Here is a 20,817-nt window from a genome sequence, read left to right as displayed (position 1 = left end):
GAAAAAAGTTTAAAGTAAAAAAGGAAGGGGGAGAAAAAAAAACACGAAAGGCTGACGAAACACAGGCGCTCACAGGCAGCCCCCTATTCTGCTGCTGCTTCAACTATAATACGGTTTGATTGTTAAAATTGTTCGTCGCGGGGGAATTTACTCATTTTTTTCTCTTATTTTTGATACGCTTTTAATGTGTTGGTTATCCCTGCCAAGCTGCTTTTACTCACAATCAGCATTTACACAAACACTAGGCCTAACTTCAAGCTCGGGTTGAATGAGACGAGGAGAGGGTGAAAAGGAGAATAGAAACTCAAAATAATCTGAATGCTACTGGCAAGACCGACACACCTGTTTATACCACCACATTCAACCATTTCGTTTCAACTGCGGCCAAAATGTAATAGAAATATGTGACCACCATTTGAGCCAACTGTCCACTCAATGTGGATATAAACACCAGATCCGTTTTTTCTCCTAGTGAAAATACCTCATCAGACAGCCATCCAAATACCTCATCAGACAATCTGTTTCAGAGAATTAGCAGAATTAACCACATAAATTACTTTAGACATTAATTACAATGCACTTGGCAATTATTTATTTCCTCTCATAGCTCTATTTTACAATTTACAAACTAGATAAAAAAAAAACCATAAATAAATGACACGTTTCATGTACCTAAATTCATAAAATAAAAAAATGGAAGAGAAGGAAACCAATGGCACAATTATGCACAACATAAAACCTAAAATGTCTAGATCCGCTGGGGGAAAAAAGGTCATTTGTTAGTGTTCCTCCGGAATTAACTACATAAGGAGACTTGGCACGGTACATTCTATTGAATTTCTCTCCTCTCACATTCATTGCATATTCCAAACAGGTCCTAAACAGATGAGCAGGCAGTATCGAAAGATGAAACTGGAAGAAAGCAAGAAGCATTTCATATGAAAATGCGTCACATTAACACATTAAGTTTGTCAGATCGGACGGATGGATGTGATTGACATGAAACTGAGCACACTTGAAATGTTACATTTTTCACCCACTTTTTATAAACATTCCTGTAATCGGTTTATTTTAGGTACAAATAACGTGCCTCTTCTTGCAGTCCACATTCAGACCACTGTAATTAGTATTGAAATATTTTCGGTTGGAGTCAAACGACCCAAATAAATGTTTTTTGTTACAACTTCCAGCATTGGTAAAAAGTGTAGAACAGCAGTGGCTTAGTGAATATAGCAAACAACTCCAGTATGTCGGTTTCTAGAGAGTAGCCACAAAGTTCTGCAGTCTTAGCACACAGCGCTTTTGTCCTTTGTGTATGTGCCTCAAAACAAACCGTCATCCTTCAAAGAAAACAGCAACATGCTGCACTGAGAATGGAGAGCTTTTTCTGTCAAGAGTGAAACCAAATGAAAATGTTCATTATATCTCTCATCAAATCTCTAAGGAGACAACCGAAGGGCCTTCAAACGCCCCTCTGGTTGTTTGTCATGTTTTCAGTCTCCCGTCGTGGAAGCATTCAGCATTTGCTGGGAATCATGGAGGCTGAAGTCTTTTGTCCCAGTGTCAAGTAAATGTAGTTATTGAAACTGCAATGGATGCGAGTCTGCGCAGCAGATATCGCTGTGGAGCAGATGTGTGAAGGTGACTCTGTGGAGCGAGAGAGACAGAAAAAGAAAATGATTATGATTCAGGGATTCAAAGCGCTTTCTGTAAACAGACCAGGACACACAAACACAGCATTAATTGAAGTAATCCATAGAGTATGGAAACTGAAATTGCTCTGTTTGCTCTGTTGCTGGGGAGCATGGGAAAAACACATTTCACACTTTTGGCTCAGTTTTCATTTTGAGCTCATCCCATCAAATGGCACCGATATATATCCCATGTATTCATCTGTACTGGTTCTAATCCCAACTAATGAGCGGATAAATAACTGCAGGGGACGGAGAGGAAGTAGAGCAGATCCCATAAACATTGGGTCGGACTTGTTACTTTGTGCTTACCTTAGCTCAGCTCTGATGGAACTTCCAGTAAGGGAGACATGTGTTGATTTCATGGCCCGCTGAAGGTCTCCGGAGACAGAGAGGCGAGGACAGAGAGGGCACGGATGGAGATGGAGGTGGAGAGAGAAAGATGTAAACCGAGGGCTGATTTTTCTATTCCAACACAGGCCAAATGGAACGGTGTGGAGAATTGTGGAGGTGAGACAGATATTCCATTCTGAGGGTGGGGAGACCTTGAGACCTTCCAGAGTTGGTCTTCTATTGTGGACATTGGAAAGATTGCCTCTCTGAAATCCCCGGAACAAAAGCATTAAAGAGTGCATAAAATCTTGATCTCTTGATCTCTCATTTGAGTGTGAAAATTCCACCAGGTGCCGCTCAGTCAAGTTTCTGTGAAATGGCAGGAGTGGAGAAAAAAAATCCTGTACTATTTATACATTTACTTACAGGCACATACATACAAAAATCAAATAAACAAACAGAGAAACTCCTTCGTAGTTTCACTGAAATTAAAAGCTTCCTACGATCATATCCAGAACTTCATTAGAGCGCGGGACGATCCACTTGACTGAATGGTGGGGATGGCATTATTGAAAGAAAAGTGCTGATTCGTACCTCTGAAATGTATTTTTTTCCAAAATGTAATTTAAAGTGCATGGATGAGGTAAATGGATTTTCTTAGAACCAAAATAAAAAAAAGGAAGTCCAAAGTATGTTTTGAGTTTGTGTGTTCTGATCCCATGAGTTCAGACAGGCACCATCCTGTCTTGCATTTGTTGCATCTGGGACAGCATTCCTTGTGCGCTGTTGAGGATCTTATCCTGATGTATTGCAGAGGAGATCCCTATCCTCGTCATGTCTCTGTTCCAACGAAACACAAAGACAGAAGTGATGAGAACATGTTTGATTTGGTCTAATTCTGTGTAATATTTTATCCTTCTCTCCTCATTTGCTTTTAACATGACATCTAAAAACTTGATCCTGGCAGAACATTTGAATGCCAAAGTAGAAGTTCTCAAAGCTTCGTTGGCATCTACAGGGGTTTTGCATGGAAATGTGACTACTGAACCCATAAGTCAGGACTGTGTATCCCTGAGCATTTTTCTCATGTTAGTCAAATCATACTCAAAGCCAACATACACACATCACACATCTCTTAACACCTTAAAAATGCCCATGTTTTTGTTCACGTGACTTACTCTTGTGTCATGTGGACCACAGCCTCTGGAGTGGTGTATCCAGCGGCGGTGAAGTTGTCTCTGTAACGTTCCATGTTGATGGCCTGCAGCCAGTCGGCAACTGATCCCAGGGTAGATGTGAATTCTGGGCTGCTGGGCTCCAGGAGGGTGGTGTTGGGTCTACAAAAAGAGAAATAGACTTACTTGGGAGCCCCAAGAGCTTGGGCTGGCTATGTGTTGCCTACTTTTGAACAACGTATGAAAGAACTATAAAAGATTTTATAGCCGTGAACATCACTTCATTGGAACACGTTTATATAACACTGTAAGTCATGCACGTAACATGCACTTATGTGCCAGAGCTAAAAAAGCATTTACAGCAATTTATTACTGGTAAAAATGAGACTGGAAACAAGAACATAACTTTATATGAGAAGTGGCATGCCCAGTCAGACTGAACTAAGATTTTGAGCTAGGCGGATTTTAAAAGGAGCAATGATTTTAAGTTAAGTGCATATATATATATATATATATGCACAAAAATAATATATTATCACAATATAATAAATATTTTTTTTTATCATATTTATGTATAAAAATAATGAATGCAACTTCCAAAAAACAGTTTTTGATATCAACAAAAAATAATAAAAATGGATATGGAAAGATAACTTATAGGGAAAGTGCACTAGAACTGTGACTGGTGCCCTTCATAAAATAGGTGCATGATGCACCTTGGCTTATGTGAAATTTATTTACTACCTGGCTATCTCTCCTCCCGTCCTTTTCAAGCTGTTGGGGTTGCGGATGAGTTTGTCCAGCATGTTGACAATTTGGCTGAACTTTGGCCTTTCGGCACGCTCTTTCTGCCAGCAGTCCAGCATCAGCTGGTGCAAAGAAACTGGACAATCCATGGGTGGAGGCAGTCTGTAGCCTTCCTCAATTGCCTTTATAACCTGAAAAAAAATATCCAAACGGTGTTAAACACAACAGCTGACAATTTATACACTGAAGCTCTGAATCAACCATGTCCATTCCTTATAAAACACTTACATCCTGGTTACTCATGTCCCAGTATGGCCGTTCTCCATATGACATTACTTCCCACATGACAATGCCGTAACTCCATACGTCAGAAGCAGAGGTGAACTTCCTGTATGTAATGGCTTCGGGTGCGGTCCATCGAATAGGTATCTTGCCTCCCTGTGATTGATACGTTCCTGTTATTTCCTTTCAAAAGAAATAGCAAACACATGCATGGAGGTTAATCACACACACACATGCACTCACGCACATGCACTCACTAGGCACTCAATTGTTGGGGTTTGTTTGTTAATTTCTATAATACTTGAAGATATACTAGGACTTCATGTAAGCACATGCGGGTTAAATGCTTAAGCTAATGGGTTAGAAAGCTTGTTTTAGGGCTGCAAACAAATAATATGTGTCAAACTTACCCTAGTAGTATAAGCAGCATCTGGATCTTCCTCCAAAACTCGAGACATGCCAAAATCAGACACTTTACACACAAGGTTACTGTTAACCAGGATGTTGCGTGCCGCCAAGTCACGATGGACGTAGCTCATATCAGACAGATACTTCATTCCTGAAGCGATTCCACGAAGGATGCCCACCAGCTGAATTACAGTAAACCGTCCATCGTTTTTCTATGAAGGAACAACATTTACAGTAAAAATAAATATGATTAAGCCAATACAGTACACCACAGTACTAAATGACCGCCAGGTCAAAAATATGTGCTTGAAATAAAACACAAACAAAACCCACCCTGAGAAAGGCATCGAGGGATCCGTTCTCCATGTACTCAGTGATGATCATAACTGGCTTACCTGTGCAGTCAGTAAAGAAAAAATAATAATAATGAACTAACATGTAAATGAAAAGTAAAAGTAATGTCATTTATAATGTTACAAAGCAGCACAACTCTTTTTGACACTGAAAATAATAACAAATGTTATATTAGAGTGCATATTAGAGTGATTTTCGAGGGATCATGTGAGGACTGGAATATCACAGGAATTTATTACATTACATAAAATTAAAATAGAAAAAAAACATTTTTGATCAAAGAATCCTTGGTTAAAATAAAAGATTTTTAACAGTAGTCCATATATACTGGAACTTTAGCTTATGAATGCATTTAAATTGCTTAATTTTGAGTTTCCAAGTTGGAAATCCAACTTCCATTGAACAGAATACAGGCAGATCTTTTGTTGCTGCATAATAGCACCTGATTGGCTGCAGTTTCTCCTAACAAATCAAGTTTGTTGGTCTGGGTCCTGAACCAATTATCTGCTTCAATCGCATGTCTTCAAGAGCAAAAAAACTGTGAGTGAAAACTCTTAAGTGCATCAAAATGTTGAGATTTTATGGTGTTTGTCCAGTGCATTTTATGCACTCAAGGCACTCTGCACACATTAGTACATTTAAATGACACTTCCCAATCAAGCCCTAAAGTGTCCGTCTGCTAGCCCCTCCTCTTTTCTCACACTCCCCCATCTCTTCCTCTTTGCTCCTATTTGCGAGTGGGACTTCTGTGTGGGTTTGTTTACTGAATGCAGCCGTTGCTGGAGGCTATCAGGGCTGGATTCCCACATTACCTGCCAGTCAGTACCGAGACAAGGCAATGCTATGGCAACACAGTCCCCTCTCATGGAGCCAAAAGGAAGGAGCGCAGGGGCTTCACAAAAGAGGACAATGGCACACGCACACACACACCTACACAGAGCTGCTTACAAACGCATACGCACATACACGCTTCACCTCAGAGGAATCATTTCAGTGTTATAGCGGTGCCTTCATTATGCAAATACAATCTTGCATTTAATGCCAGTGCATAAAAGACTGCGCCCACCAAGTCGGTCTGTGAATGCTTTCTGCGTAGACGGCTGGCATCCTGCTTCTCTCCCGCTCTCTGAGTCTTAGGGGCATTTTGTCTTTATTTATTTAAGGCAATTTATACATCATTAGTAATTTATTTAACAGGTTTAATTGGCCCGGTTGGAGGCGTAGGTTACAAGAGGGCTGCCATTGTCTGTTTGTAATAACAGTTATCCTGAAGACACTACTTCTGCCATGCTGAGGATTTTGGGAGAAGGGCTGCTAATAACAAACAGCACTCCGACACTTCAAACTAAGCCAGCTATGAGACGCCAGTCCTGTTAAAGGAAAAGTTCTGATCACAATGGTATCATACATTTTCTTAATCTTATCTCATGATCTTAAAAAATAAGTAAATAGTAATAAATAATATAAAATAGTCAAATTCCGTTTGGACCGTTTGGAGTGGTGTCTCCCCTACTCCTTATGTCTCTATGTTTGCTCTCTGTTTCACTCCTGTTCACTTTCTCTCTCTGTAACCCATATGTTGGCATTGTCTTCACTAATACATCAGAGACGATGGGGATTTGCGAGGGCTGTCTGGAGAAAAGATGTGACTCGGTGGGATTGTGGGATTGTTACGTGTCTGCAGAAGCCCTTGCATATGAATGCAGCTCTCTCCATGCAGTCTACCAAAACAAACTTAAAAAAATAAACATCTTTATTTTTGTGTTTCTCTAGAGCTCCCGAGCTGCCAGACAGCACAAGAGCCATCAGCATCAGAAGACACTAAGGGTGTTCTTCAGTCCAGCTGTCAAATGCAAAGCCATCTAATGCAAATCTGCTCCATGCTCACACACACACAGAAACACACCAGGTCCTCCACATATTTGTTATGCACAGTGAGGTCTGGCCACAACTACACCCTGGAGGTTTCTTAAACACACATATGAGAGAGTCAACTTTCAATCAATAACAAGTTATTAAAAGGTTTGATGTCAGGTCTGCCAGCCGGCCAAGATTCCGTTCTGGTAGTGGGAAGGGTGCATTACAAAATACAAGGTTGATTTTCATCAAATTAAGGAATAGAGAGTGCGTCATTTCTTCAGCATGGTTCCAAAATGCATTTAAGATGCCAAGAGGATGCAGGCTTCAACAGGAAAAAAAAAAATAGAAGCAAAGTGGTCCAATTTTTAATAAAAGACCTTTAATAGCTAAAAGTCAAAGCAAAAGTCACAAACCTGAAGAAATGAAAACCATCAGCCCTACAGCAGAGCTTCAATGGGTGGCCAACTAAGCTGGCAACACAGCAAACAATACTTTTCTTAATAAGTATTTTTTTCGTGTTTTCCAGTAAAAATATGTAAACATACTTTTAGGTGCTTGGCATACGAAAAAGAGTTGTTAAAAGTTATGTAAGACTGCATAAAACGTTTTTATTCTTTATTTATTTTTAAGTTAAAAAAGTATTAGTATAAATAATAAAGTGTTGTTTCTTGTTTTAAAGTATAAATCCTATCAATTTAATGATTAATGTCAACATTTATATTTCATTTAATGAAACAAACTTTAACAAAACTCATTATGCATTACTTTGTAAAAAGACTTTTCATGAAAGTTGGCTGTAGACAGTGAAGCGCACAGCTTGAATTATGAGATCAACAAGGTCACGATATGCAAATGATATGCAAAACCAGAATAAATCAGTTTGAAAGGATGTGGTCACAGTAAACGAATAGATTGTTCACATTAAAAACACTCAAAAGACTCACATTTAGTGACGACTCCCTCCAGTCGGATAATATTGGGGTGGTCGAACTGTCCCATGATGCTGGCCTCACTCAGAAAGTCTCGCCTTTGCTTGTCGGTGTATCCTGCTTTGAGGGTTTTTATGGCTACGCAGATCTCCCGCTTTCCAGCCATCTTGAGACGGCCGCTGCACACCTCCCCGAATTCTCCTTTAAATGGAAAAATCAGGCTTGAATCAGAAATGTCTGTGGTATATAATGACCCATGAGATCTCTGGAATGGTGGGCTAACTTTTCACTCTAACAGTTGTGGTCTAGTTACACTCAGTCTGAGGCAGACGAAAAGGAAACAGCAGGTCGTTTGCTCACCAATGCCGATGACCTTTTCAATCTTGATGCAGGAGGCGTCGATTTCTTTAGCGAATTCACGGACTGCTTGGTTGGGGTCCTCATAGGTGAAGGGGTCTACATAGATCCGAACCCCTGTGGAGAGACAGAGAGAGGTGCCTACATGTTAGAAGGTTGAGAGAGGAGGATGGGAGGATAGCTGGCAGAAAGACAAAATGATTAATATACAACATCTGTTTTCCATTCTCCTCCCTCTCTTGTTGGCTTCTGTCTGTCCTCTACCACATTTGAAACATACAACCTTCTCTTCTTATATACAACTTTACCTTAGATGATAAATACATATTTGAGAATGTGTCATTGTGTATATTTGTTTACATGGCCGCAGCATTACCTGGATGTAAATGCCTCTCCTCATCAGAATCCTGTTTGGCTTTGCTGTATTTGCTTCTCCTGTTAACAAAGAGATGAGAGGCATTATAATTCACATGAAAGAAAAATTACAAATAAGATCTCTTCAATGTCTCTTTTTTTCATGAATGAGATTCTTCGAGATTTAACCATGTCAAAATATGTGATCGTTTTTTAGATACCAAAGTGTGCAATTTAAAAGTCAGATGGGTAAAGTACATTTTTTGCATTAATTTTTGCATAAATTATTTGTTTTTTAACTATTAGTAAAACATATCCTAAAACAGGCTGTTCACCTTCAAGGTTAGTGATGAATGTTTCTTGTAAAAAAAATCAGACAATTAAACGGTTATAAATAAATAAATAAACACATGAATATATACATATATACAAAAATTCTACAAAACATACACAAAGGCAAACTGGTGTGAGACAAGGTGGGCCGGCACATGAAGGACCATCCTGTTGCAAGTCACTGAAGCAGGTCAAAGTTTTGAATAGCCTTTTAACCTTATCTTTAAAAGTGGGACTGTAAAAATCTGTAAAGCTAATAAAGCTGCACAGAGAGAGAGAAAGTACACCATCAAAGTAGGAAGAAGATCTGTCCATGAACAAAGTCCACTGGCCTTTCATCTGAAATAATTTAGAGATTTACAGATAAAGAACAAACACTAATGAAGTAAAGAGATTGACAGATGAGTAAACACAAACTCATCAAGTGGCCAAAATGGCAACAAAAACCCATTTGAAACCACTCCACCCCCACCCCTAAAAACATCTCTCCCCATCTGTCCACAATGACATAAAGGAGCTAGTATGCACCACCTTCAAAGTTCCCATTTCACCCAATCACCTGCTGACCCCGTAGGGCCAAACACTGACCCCTTACCATGGGTGCAGGGAGCAGAAGAGAAGCAATGGAACGGATAACAACCCCACCCAGGACGCTGCCCTAACCCAAGACTCCCTGCTGGGGATGGGATCACCTGTCTGTATATAGAGAGGGGGGGCACGGCCAGGAATGCACAACTGCTGTTATTGTTTTATAGTGCATTCTGGCATTGAAAAAGGCCCCCAAGGTTGGGGCTAGTGAAGGAAGAAAAGGCTCAGAGGGAGGGAAAGGGGCACATCCACAGGTAGAACAGGAGAAAAGGGCCAGGCTTTAACGCCTGAGCACCCCACAGAAGCTGGAAATAGCTCTGCCTACAGGGGACCATGCCTTCGTGGGAGGAGGCCCTGCCATCAGCCCGAACGGTCGGTACAGGTTTATTTTAAGAACAAGGAGATTATCAGGTGTGCTATCCAAGTACTGAAGCGAGGAACTCATGGCTGTGTGCAAGGCTGTAACCCCCCTCCTCGCCTCTACGATCGAGTGATTGGAGTCCCCTCTAGGTAGAGAAGAACGGGCCAAAGGTGAGAGCTACTTGGGATGTGTAGTCTTGTCTCTTGTTGAAAGGCTTCACTGAGGAAGTGCTTAATGGCTGCTTGGCCAAAACAAAAGCCCCATTCATTAACTTGGATTGTTATTGTCACCCTGAATGAGGGAGATGCTTCTCTTTGGGGACTTTGAGGATGTGGAGATGATTATCTCAGCTGATAATGATACAATGTCAACCACTATAAGAATAGATACTGTCATCCTGGTCTTGGGAAGCTACGATCAGACACAATAGGAGGAGGAGGCCTTATGAAAGGAAATGCAGCTGATGATAACCATAGTGGAGTAAGTGGGTAACTGGGAGAGAGTTTGGCAAGAAAAAGTTGTTTGATTAAGCCAAAACAACCATGACGTTTTTCCCGTGGGAGTATGACAGCCACTCTGATTGAGTACAGTACAGAGACTTACATGTATGCGTGCATACGCTGTCCTGCTGTGAGTCTCGGCTCCCTTGGGAATGGTACGTGTTCCCAACGGATTTTGACACACATGGCACAGAGACCCGTGGCAGCACAGCAGAGACTAATCAGGCAGAGCTGCCAGTGGCCTGTCACAATACCACTAGCTACACCACAGGGAAAAAGAGATAGAGAGAGCGGGAACGAGAAGGAGGAAGAGTCATGAGAACCAGACTGATGGACAGGTAGAGAGAGGGGAAGACAGCAGGAGCACAACAGATTGACTGATATAGGATGACAGACGAGGTGAGGGAAATGCCCACAGGGACAAGTGGAGAGATGGAAGAATGCATCCAAATTCAGACAGTATCTGTGAGATGACTGACACCCAGTTGGGCCTGGTAGCTTACCTGCGACTGATGATGAAGACTCCGATGAAGATGAGCAACAGAATCACACTGCCGATCACAGACACTAGCAGCACAGTGGAGTTAGCACCATCTCCGATGATGGGAGAAGGAACTGAAAGAAAAAACAAGATTAAAATTAATCTCAAATGTGTAATTCTCATTTACAGCATCAGATTAATCTTGTCAGCCATTTTTAATTCTTATTGAAGAGCCTGGTTTCATTAGGGAGGAGAAAATCCGTTTTTTTAAGTTGCTGAAATGACCTACTGTAGTATCAAAGCTCCAAAACATTCCACTTGTTACAGAATTTAAAGTGCTTTTAAAAATATCAGTGACTTTGTAGTCAGCAAGCAAAGAAACTACCGTAAAGAAAAGGAAAACATACACAAAGGCTATAATTATGTTATTTTAGAGAAATAGTTTTCACATGAATGGCTGATCCACCCTAAAACTCAACACGAGTCTCTAATTGTGGGAACAAAGACTTGCCATTGTCGGTCAGTAACACGCACATGGAAACCTACCTGAATTGGTCATGAACTCGAAGGGGGCGCTGAAGTCTCCATAGCCAGCAGCGGTGCGGGCACGCACATGAAACACGTAGGAGGTGAGCGGGCTCAGGCCTTTGATCTCAGCATTTCGGGACGAGGTCTTCATTATGCGATAGCTGCGCTCATTTTGGTCCTGAATGGATGAGAGAAACAGAAAATGTTGAACCAAATTGTGGGATTGGTTGTTAGGATTGTTTTATTTGGAATCAAACACTGATAAAACTAAACGGAAGAGGGATTTGTTTAATGTCTGACACAGAAACTACAGCCAGGCTTTTGTAGGGAAAACCGCAGACTCGTAGTACAAAAACAAGGTTGCCATCTTTGTTTTCACTCGCTCCCTTGGGTGTAACCTGAATTTGCTTGTTCAAAATTCCCGTTTCATCACTAGATCCAAACCACTTAAACGATGTTGAGTTTGAACCAAAACAAGCATAGGAACTAAGTTGATTTTTTTTTTCCTCAATGTCCCCTAATGTTTGGCTTGTAATTGTTGGATCAAGAAACAAGAACCTTTGTGTCTTGGTCTTGTATGTGTGTCAGTGTGTGTTTGCAATGGAAAACCTCACAGTGTAAGGGAAAAGAATCTGACCACTGCTGCAATCTGTAATCAGTCAGCCAGAGGAAGACACAGCAGGAGCAGAGAGAGAAGAATGCTGTTATTCTCTCTGTATCACAACGGCCTGTATGTCCATCCACTCCATGCTGTTCTGACCCGTGGGTTCACCAGAATCGTGCTGTGAGTGTGAGTGAGTATGGGCTGGCCATAGACTAAAATGCAGCTCTCTCGTTTTGATGTACCTGACATCATACAGCTCATGTTAAGGACTTAAGTGAAGGCTTCAACTTGATTGCTACATCTTAATCTGCAGATTCATGAAGCATCTCTCCCATTTGCAGTTCCTAACAAGAAAGTGATGTCACTAGGCCTAATCCTGAACTACTGTACACTTTCCAAAGTTCATCCCTCATCCCATCCTGTCTGGATGAGGAACCTCATGAAACACATGCAAAACTGAATGTTTCTAACCAGCATGGTCCTTCTGGTGAAGCAGGTTGACAAAGCTGGTTAAGAAGTCTTGGGCTGCACACCCACATCCAAAGCACAACATATGCTGGTGACCAGCTATGCTAGTTTTTTTCAGCATGGATGATCTCATCAGGGGAAAATTTTGAAAACTAATTTCCCATGCATCTTCTCACCTTCTCGTAGTACTTGACCTCGTACTCAAGAATGACTCCGTTGGGTCTCTCAGGCTGTTGCCATGCCAAAGACACAGCGTGTCTGGTGATGTCCTTGGCCTGGATGGTGGTAACTGAAGAGGGAGCTGGAGAAGGAGAAAAACACAAAGAGACAAAGCTTAATATTGCTAGAGCACCCCAAACACCCAGTTGTTTCAAAGAAACATAAACATGTTAGTGTCATAAAGCAATGAGGAGGTATGATATTGGAGATATTTGAATTGTCATACTGAGAAAACCTGAAAAACAACTAAACACTAAAGCTACGCAGGTTAGCATATGAAAATATAGTGATTACAGCATTGTAACTCCCAGAACAATGTTGAATCACCAAAGTGAAGTGCCCATTATATGGCTGCATGAGAAGCAACAGGTATGTTGCTACGCAGTTGCTAGGGTGAGCTTGTTGATTGCAACAACAATCTCATGTGTTTTCTAAGGTGCTCTGAGTTTGTTTGTTTTTTGGTGTTACTGTGCAGCTGATATTCTAGTGTTCTGGGTGGTGGCTAGAAATAGCAAAAATATTTATACTGATATGAACTTTAGCAAGCACCAATAGGTTCTTCAGTGCTGTAGGTCAGTACCTGCTCAGAGCCCCAATATATGGGGTTATAAAATCTAAGAACAGACGGTCAGGAGTGAAGGTCTGTTTGAAGAGTGTACAGACAGGTGTGATGGCCATTACAGTCAAGAGTTCACCAAGACAATGATGGTGAGAAAGCCCACTCCTGGGGGCCCTACACACAAGATCCCCAAAGCCAGACAAAAAGGCGATTCCTGTCTCACGCTTTCTCATGAACCCGAAATTAAACACCTTGTAAAAGTTTATAGTCCACTCAGCGCAAACAAATGAGAGCAGCCAACACGTGCACATACACGCAATTTGACCCGACACACAGTTTAATGTCATAAAAATCCATTCTGACAGACACAAAAAATGAGTAATTAGAAACTTCTCTGTGGTGATATAAGACAGAGCACTTTCACAGACGGGAAGCTGATTATTGACTTGATGACTATGTTCTGTTTCAGACTGTGGTGACAAATTCAGCCCATCAGCCTGTGACCAGATCACATGACGACATCAATCTGGTATTTAATAAAAGTGGGGATATTATTTTCAACAATCATTTGTGAACATAAACAAACACTTACCTGCTTGGTTGGTGGTAACCATCACAGACACCACCTGTTCTGGTCCGGGACTCTGCTTGGAGACCCCATTGACTGCCCATATCTCAAAGGTGTAGTTGGTGTGAGCCTGCAGGTCATTTATGGATACCCGGGTGGTGCGGAGGCCCATCTGCTGAGGGGCAAAATGAATGCCGTTGCCGCAGGGCTGACAGCGCTGACCATCAGAACTGCAACGCTTGCAAATGACGTTGTAAGCGAGGTCCTGCCTGCCACCGGAGGATGCTGGAGCAGTCCACTCCAGATTCACAGAGGTCTCGTTCACATTGGAAATAAGGTGCTGAGGAGCAGACGGGGGCTCTATGAAAAGACAATTTTGGAAAAAGAAACCAAGTTTAGAGACACTATGACAAAATATGCGCATGATTTATGTTTCATTTCCGCTACAGTGATGTCTGGAAGTTTTTGAAACAAACAAAACAGGATTATGACTGTGGCAGAGATTGATCTCAAAATACACCCTTGGCAAGAGAATCTTCAATGTCAAACAAATACACACCTACACACACACCCTTTTATTGCCACTGCAGGCAGATGATGTTACAGCCTATGACGGATACAAGTCTGTTTGTGTGCTTGTGTGTATTTGCGTACATTTGTGCTGTTTTTCACTGTGGTGTTTTTGTAAACCAGGCGCTGCTGAATTTAAACATAATTACATTTATGATAAAACCAGCACCACAGGCGACGCAGTGCTAGCTGAGCAAAAAGGAAATACACTCAACCCGCGAGAGAGTGAGAGAAAGAGAGAGAAAATGATTACATCTCCATAACTGAGCAACTTGCTGATAGGGATCTCATAAATGCTAATTTGGCCGCCCTCGTTGCCATTTATGGTATAGCAATGACGTTCTCATCATAAATATCATTCTCTAAATCAGCAATCCAAGGTTGACTTTCTCACAAAAGTTGCCCAGAGGAACATTTTATTGCTAGGTGGTTGCTCTTTTATTGCTCAGGAGACTTAATTGAGTTCTCGGTTATGTTATATTAAAGTACGAACTTCAATAAATTCCAGAAGAGAAAAAAAAATATAGAAAGAAGAACTAGATTTGTTAACATATATATTAATGTTCTTATATTATTAGAAAAATAATCTGGATTTTATAGAGCAGATAATTTGTGAATGACTGGATGAGAAATGTCTAAATTCAGATTGAAATCTCAAATCTGGGCATTGTTGAAATCTCTTTTGAAACTCCAGATGATTTGAGGTCGTTAGAGTATTTATTATCATGATGAAATCTGAGGAGCAAAAGATAGCCACCTTATTTTTTAATGAAGAAAGCAAGTTATTTCCTGTGAATGTATGAGACTTCTGATTCATTTGCTTTAATAGGTAAATAATTAAAGAATAACAAAGTTCAGTAAACTGTAAAATGATTTATGCTACAAGGTAGTGTTTATGATTATGACAATTGAAATAACAAATACCAGTTTACAATAAGAAGCATGACAGACTGTTTATGCACAGGAAACATAGAATATTCAAATTTAACAAATGCTCTTATGTAAAAAAAAAAAAAAAAAAAAAAAAAAATAATTCTCCACAATCAATCACATTGAATTTGAATCACATTGCTGGCATGAAGATACAAATGAAATGTTTAATGTTGAATTGTGTCTCCTCATCTGCTATTGGCTAAACAACTGTTAGTCTTGTTTCCAAATGACACAACTGATTAAACCAAAGTTGGCATATTTAGCTGGTACTTTGTAAAAAATTACTCACTTCACTTTTTAAAAGATTTCATTTGAGATTTGTCATTTCTATAGGTGGTCTCAACAACCACATGCCCAACATCAAACTCGAAAAAGTGAGTGAAGAGGACAAATATAACAGGATGTGTCTCATTATCCCTCCTTGAGGTCTCCCCATATGGCAAAAGCCATTTTCAAATATCTCCATATCCTCCAAATCATTTAAACACTTCAAACACATATCTGACCTCGGTCTGGATTAGATTGAATCCTCCTGGCTGAGCTTTAAGTGCAAATGGTCTTTTAACTCTGTATTAAGTATGTGGCTGCTGTACCCACCCGGCAGACTGGAGTGAAGCGAGCACGCTCCCACGGTGGCTCGGTGCCATATGCTCCATGATTGACAGGAGCTGATTAAGTCGACTGGCTTAGCTGCATTTTAATACGATAAGGTGAGAGAGAGAGGCTCGGCTCAGCAAGCGTAATGGGGTCGTTTTTCTCGCGCTTCTTCGCTGTCTGTCTCCCCACTTTCTTGATTTTTGCTTTTTTCTCTCCCTTGCTACCTAGCACCTTTTTATCTCATTTTTTTGCATGCGCTGTTAGTGAATTGGCAGTTGAGTATGTGATGTGTGCTTCTGGGTGAACGACAGACTGTGATATGAAAGAGAGCTCCAATTAAAGAGGCAAGTGAAAGGAGATAGATGCAAGAAAGACCATCCGATACGTAAAGTGGATGTGCGGATGCCTGATAGTGTACTGCCACCCCTGAATATTCAGATCTGGAAATCCCATTAAATCTGACACCATGAACACATCTGGCCTGGGTGCCTCTCTGCCCTCTTCCCAGCGATCTTTAAAAAAATTATCACGTAATGCTTTTTTGATCACCCCTGCTTGAGCGTGAGTGTGTGTGTGTCTGCAAAAACCTGAGTGATTCATATGTGAGAAATCTTGATGTGTATGTTCGTTTTTACGATTAACCCTGTCATCTTGGCTCAGAGCTTTGGTGCAGGTCTCTGTTTAATAAGCAGAACACTGTTATCAAGTCTATGGCTCACCTCACGGTCTGACACACATCTATCTTTACTCATCAGGACAGGACTCCTCCCAACTCACTGCTTCACACACACATTTTCAGTCAGTCACAAAACTTTTTGTTTAGGGAACGCAGGAATAAAAGACACAAATTAGCATCCGCTGCCATTAAACATCCAATAATTTGTCACTGTCAAACACAGTTTTTGTCCTTAACCTTTATGAAAACAGCTCCACTGGTGTGTGAAGTGAACAGCTGCAGTCTGATACAAGTCCAGGCGGTGCTGGTTCTCCTGAGTGATATGTGCTTCCTCAATTCAAAATCCCTGACCTGGTCTAATGATTACTCATGTCCAGGGTGGTTTGTTTACGTCTGTATTTAGTCTCACATAGCCAGACTTTTGACTACAAGCATAATCTGATCCACATTACAGCTTTTCTAGCCAAGAATGGCACACAGAAAGAGATCATCTGACTGATGTGTTTGAGGTCAGTATTTTATTTTATTTACTTTTTTTAAGAAATCAGAACTTTTATTCGGCAAGGATGCTTTAAATTGATTAGAACTGACAGTACACTCATTTATGATCTTACCAAAAATGTTATTTTAAACAATTGCTGTTCTATTAAGGTTTCCACAAGCACATTATGAAGCACAACTGTTTTCGACATTGATAATAATAATAATAAATATTTATTGAGCACCAAATCAGCATATTAGAATGATTTCTGAAGGTCATACGATACTGAATCTTTTACAGTGTATTGAAATAGAAAACCTGAAACTCAACAATAGTTCAAAATATTACTGTTTATACTGCACTTTTTAATCAAATAAATGCAGCCAGCCTTGGTGAGCACAGTTAGTGTGAACCCAGATGAAGTGTGTAGAGTGAAATGCACTTACGTGTGCATGGCATAGAGGCAGGGTCTGTCTCAGACCTGAAGAAGCCTTTGTCACAGGCACAGGAAGTGGATCCCTCCCTAATGGAGTAACTGTGCAGGGGACACTTAGAGCAGCTGTCGTCTGTAGCCAGCGCTCTGTAGTAACCGATCTTACAGGCTGTGAAGAGAAAATAAGTGACAGAAAATTGAGACGTTAATGATCATGAACTATTTAACAAATGCTGCTACAGTAGCTCATCCTTTTGAGACAGAACTCTTAAGTCTTTCACCTCCAGCTATCATAACGACACTCTGTGTCTGAGTGTTTATGTCATGTCTGTGAAACACACTGTAAGGGAGTGGTGTGGAATGCCTGAATGGCAGACAGCAGTGCACAGCTTTATGACACTCTAATGAAGAGAGGAAGTGATAGTAGAGGAATGCACAGTCATTAATCCCAACACCCAAGCCAAGCCCTTTCTCTCTCCCTCTCAGCATTTGTTCTCTAGCTCTGTTTTCTCTTTCAATCTTTTCAAGTTTGTCCGCTTTATTTTAGTTCTCGCCCATTTTTGTCCTCCCTCCAGCTTTATTCTTTTCTTCCTTTGTTTGTTTGTCTTTTTACTTCCTTCTTTTTTTCTGTTGCTCCTTCTAATATGTCACACATACAAACACACAGCATAATTTCCTATTTACGGTGACAGAGACAAAGGAATGCTTTGAGATCTTTTATTGACTTTTTTCTCTACAAAGCCATCGATACTCGCACAAGTACAGATAACATTTGAACATGAATAAAGCCGCTACTTATGACATTTATCTAAGAGTTTATTGATCTGTAGATAGTTTACAGATGTGTTTCACTAAAAGGTCCTATCAATATAAACGCTCCATGCGGAATATCACAAATCATAATAATGCTCTTAGCTATTATCATACATGCTCTTAGCAAAGCATTATGGGAAAGAAACACAAGGCTTTTATATGACAAATAGGAAAACAAGCTTTCGTGTGTCGAGAGGACGGCCCTTAAAGGGCGGTCACACTGGGCTTTGTGAGCCATTCACTTACATTCATATGAATGCAAACAATTGTGAAGAATATTTGTCTTTCACTGCCTACAAAAGTTTGGGTTTGGTGAACTCTTGACCTGCAAGTTCGCAAATAAAAAAGACGTTAGACTAACAGAGGATCTGAACGTCACAGACTGGCCTCTTGGGTGAAAATCAAACATGGGGGAAACTCTCATTTTGGTGGTTTTGCATCAGTAATAGTACGAAAGAAAGGGAACTTCAATTAGGAACACACTCGTTGATGTTGTAAAAAAACAAAACAAAAGAAAGAAAGCTTGTTCTAATTTGTCAATCATTTGCATTCCTTTCAATCAAATGCTTTACAGTTAATTTAGGCATCAAAATGTACAATATGAAAGATAAATATGGTATTAATTTTGAGATCTGCTAAACTATGATATTTAACAGAAATACCGTATTAGGTATATTAGTATTAAGCACTAGATTATATAAAAAATAACAATACAAAAATAATTAGAAACAAATAAATAAAAAACTATAAAAATAAAATAAAATAAACTGTCATGCTTCACTCAGCATTTTCACTTCAAATGAGGACAGAAAGGTTCCCTGCATCTCACAAATATAAATGACAGACAAGATGCAGGAGGTCAAAACAAATGGTGGGGGTAACACATTATAAGTAACGTGTTACGTAATCAGAATACTTTTCAAATAACTAGAAAAGTAACACATTACTTACTTTTTCAAAAAAGCAATGCAAGTTAATTTGTTTTCCCATTTATTCACTGACTCCTCTCCTGTCCCCGTGTTAAGATAAATTGGGAGTGACATGCAGAGGCATTTCCTTCGGGCTGAGGCTTATTAATTTTATTTTTCGTTTGAAGGGGCTTTTACAGTTGCCAAAAATACAACTTTAGTTGTTTGGTTATTAGAAATTCATATGCCAGCCCAGCTCAAGATGACAAAAAGTAACAAAAAAGCAACATACTGCATTGATTTCCATAAAAATTAATGAAGTAATGCAGTTAGTTACTTTTTTATTAAGTAACGAAATAGTGTCATGGATTACTTTTAAAAGTAACTTTCCCCAACTCTCGTCAAGACACGGTACTTCAAATAACTGTCCCTCATCACTCTCTGCCTCGTTCTCTTTTAATTTCTCTCTCTGCTGGACAATTTTTTTAATCTCACCCTGGAGCCGCATTAGCACTCCCCATCGGGAATCACCACCTTCCACTCTCCTTCATTTCTCCATTATATCTCTCCCCCCATCACAGTCTGCCCAATCACTCGCAATCAGCCACAATAGCATGCTTGATCAGTGAAGAGAGTTAACGTACATCTTCTGAGAGGAGATTAACACAGTTCTGTCATTTTATAAACAAGACCCATAAAACAACGGTAGGGGGTGAGGAATGGAAAGACAAAAAGAGCTCAGGGAGAAGAGATGCAGCCCTGGGTCGCGACCTCCTCTGAACGGTGTGCTTTATTGTCATGTGTTGGAGGGGAATGATGGGAATTAGAGCTGGAGGTTTCATCTGATCAGCTTTGGTTCATCTTAACGCCAGCTGGAGGACAGAGTTAATTGAAGAGGATTCTTGTGAAGCTTAAAACCACGGTAGGAAATCGGAGGTGTGTTCAAGAGACCTCGAGTGCAGGAGCTTCGGTCTTGTTTATAAGCAAATGCACTCGTTGACTTGTAGCACTTCTCTCAAACACTTAGGATATCTAACACCCTCCACCTGCTTAAGAGCCTGAGTGTTTTCTCAGTCCTAGACCCTTACGGAAGACGACCAGCTGTCCCCTTCCTTCCTAAGTCCTCCATCCTAGGTCCCTCGTGAGGCCCCTAACAACTCCTGGTTTCAATTCCACACACAGCTCTCATCCCCCCTACAGATCTGACCTTTCCACTCTCTCTCCATGAAGTCTGTGACAACTGGGCTGGACAATAGCAGGACAATCATGGTCTCATTGTCCACTCCGGTGGACGATTGAAGAGATGAGCTTACTGCCTGTGACATTAAAGGGGTCGTAATTACCAGCCCATACCCCAATATTCAGGGTCAGCGCTCTCGTCCAACCGTCCACCATGAGGACAATGTTCATCTCAGTGAAAACATCTCAGACTGAGCCTTGAATGCTTTCTGTGGGCTTTAGAACTTAAAACAGTCACCTTTTGTCTTGCATAGAAAGACATAATGTAGGGTGGAGTTGAGGACAAAAGCAGATCGGGGGCATTGTGTTGGGAAGCGAATGAATTATGGAATTGTACAAGGTATGTGTGTCGGTTTATGAGTATTGAAAGATGTTCCAGGTGGGACAATAGGACAATTAGATGCATGTAATCCGAGGACATTCAGATGGACACGTAAAGAGGTCTGATGACACTTGTGTCAACATCGG

At 40.6% G+C, this 20,817-nt stretch overlaps 1 protein-coding gene across 2 annotated transcripts in view; it reads right to left on the bottom strand.

The window, feature by feature from the left end:
* Positions 1 to 569: 569 nt before the first annotated feature.
* The window catches only part of LOC132154681 (ephrin type-A receptor 4-like), a 37,263-nt gene continuing 17,015 nt past the window's right edge, over positions 570 to 20,817 (bottom strand). Inside the window, exons 4-18 of one of the 2 annotated variants that reach the window (XM_059563330.1) lie at positions 17,403 to 17,558; positions 13,724 to 14,059; positions 12,530 to 12,654; positions 11,300 to 11,459; positions 10,776 to 10,887; positions 8,513 to 8,571; positions 8,140 to 8,253; positions 7,795 to 7,980; positions 4,970 to 5,031; positions 4,639 to 4,848; positions 4,235 to 4,411; positions 3,944 to 4,137; positions 3,203 to 3,361; positions 2,004 to 2,864; positions 570 to 1,647 (exon numbers count right to left, since the gene is read on the bottom strand). In XM_059563330.1, coding sequence (XP_059419313.1) covers positions 2,750 to 2,864; positions 3,203 to 3,361; positions 3,944 to 4,137; positions 4,235 to 4,411; positions 4,639 to 4,848; positions 4,970 to 5,031; positions 7,795 to 7,980; positions 8,140 to 8,253; positions 8,513 to 8,571; positions 10,776 to 10,887; positions 11,300 to 11,459; positions 12,530 to 12,654; positions 13,724 to 14,059; positions 17,403 to 17,558 — 2,165 coding nt within the window. In that variant the 3' untranslated portion in view covers positions 570 to 1,647; positions 2,004 to 2,749. The remainder of the gene's footprint in view (positions 1,648 to 2,003; positions 2,865 to 3,202; positions 3,362 to 3,943; positions 4,138 to 4,234; positions 4,412 to 4,638; positions 4,849 to 4,969; positions 5,032 to 7,794; positions 7,981 to 8,139; positions 8,254 to 8,512; positions 8,572 to 10,775; positions 10,888 to 11,299; positions 11,460 to 12,529; positions 12,655 to 13,723; positions 14,060 to 17,402; positions 17,559 to 20,817) is intronic. The other variant, XM_059563331.1, reaches the window with a different exon arrangement.

The sequence above is a fragment of the Carassius carassius genome, chromosome 12, assembly GCF_963082965.1.
Source record: "Carassius carassius chromosome 12, fCarCar2.1, whole genome shotgun sequence".
NCBI lineage: Eukaryota > Metazoa > Chordata > Actinopteri > Cypriniformes > Cyprinidae > Carassius > Carassius carassius.
This window is presented reverse-complemented; position numbering and strand designations above follow the sequence as displayed.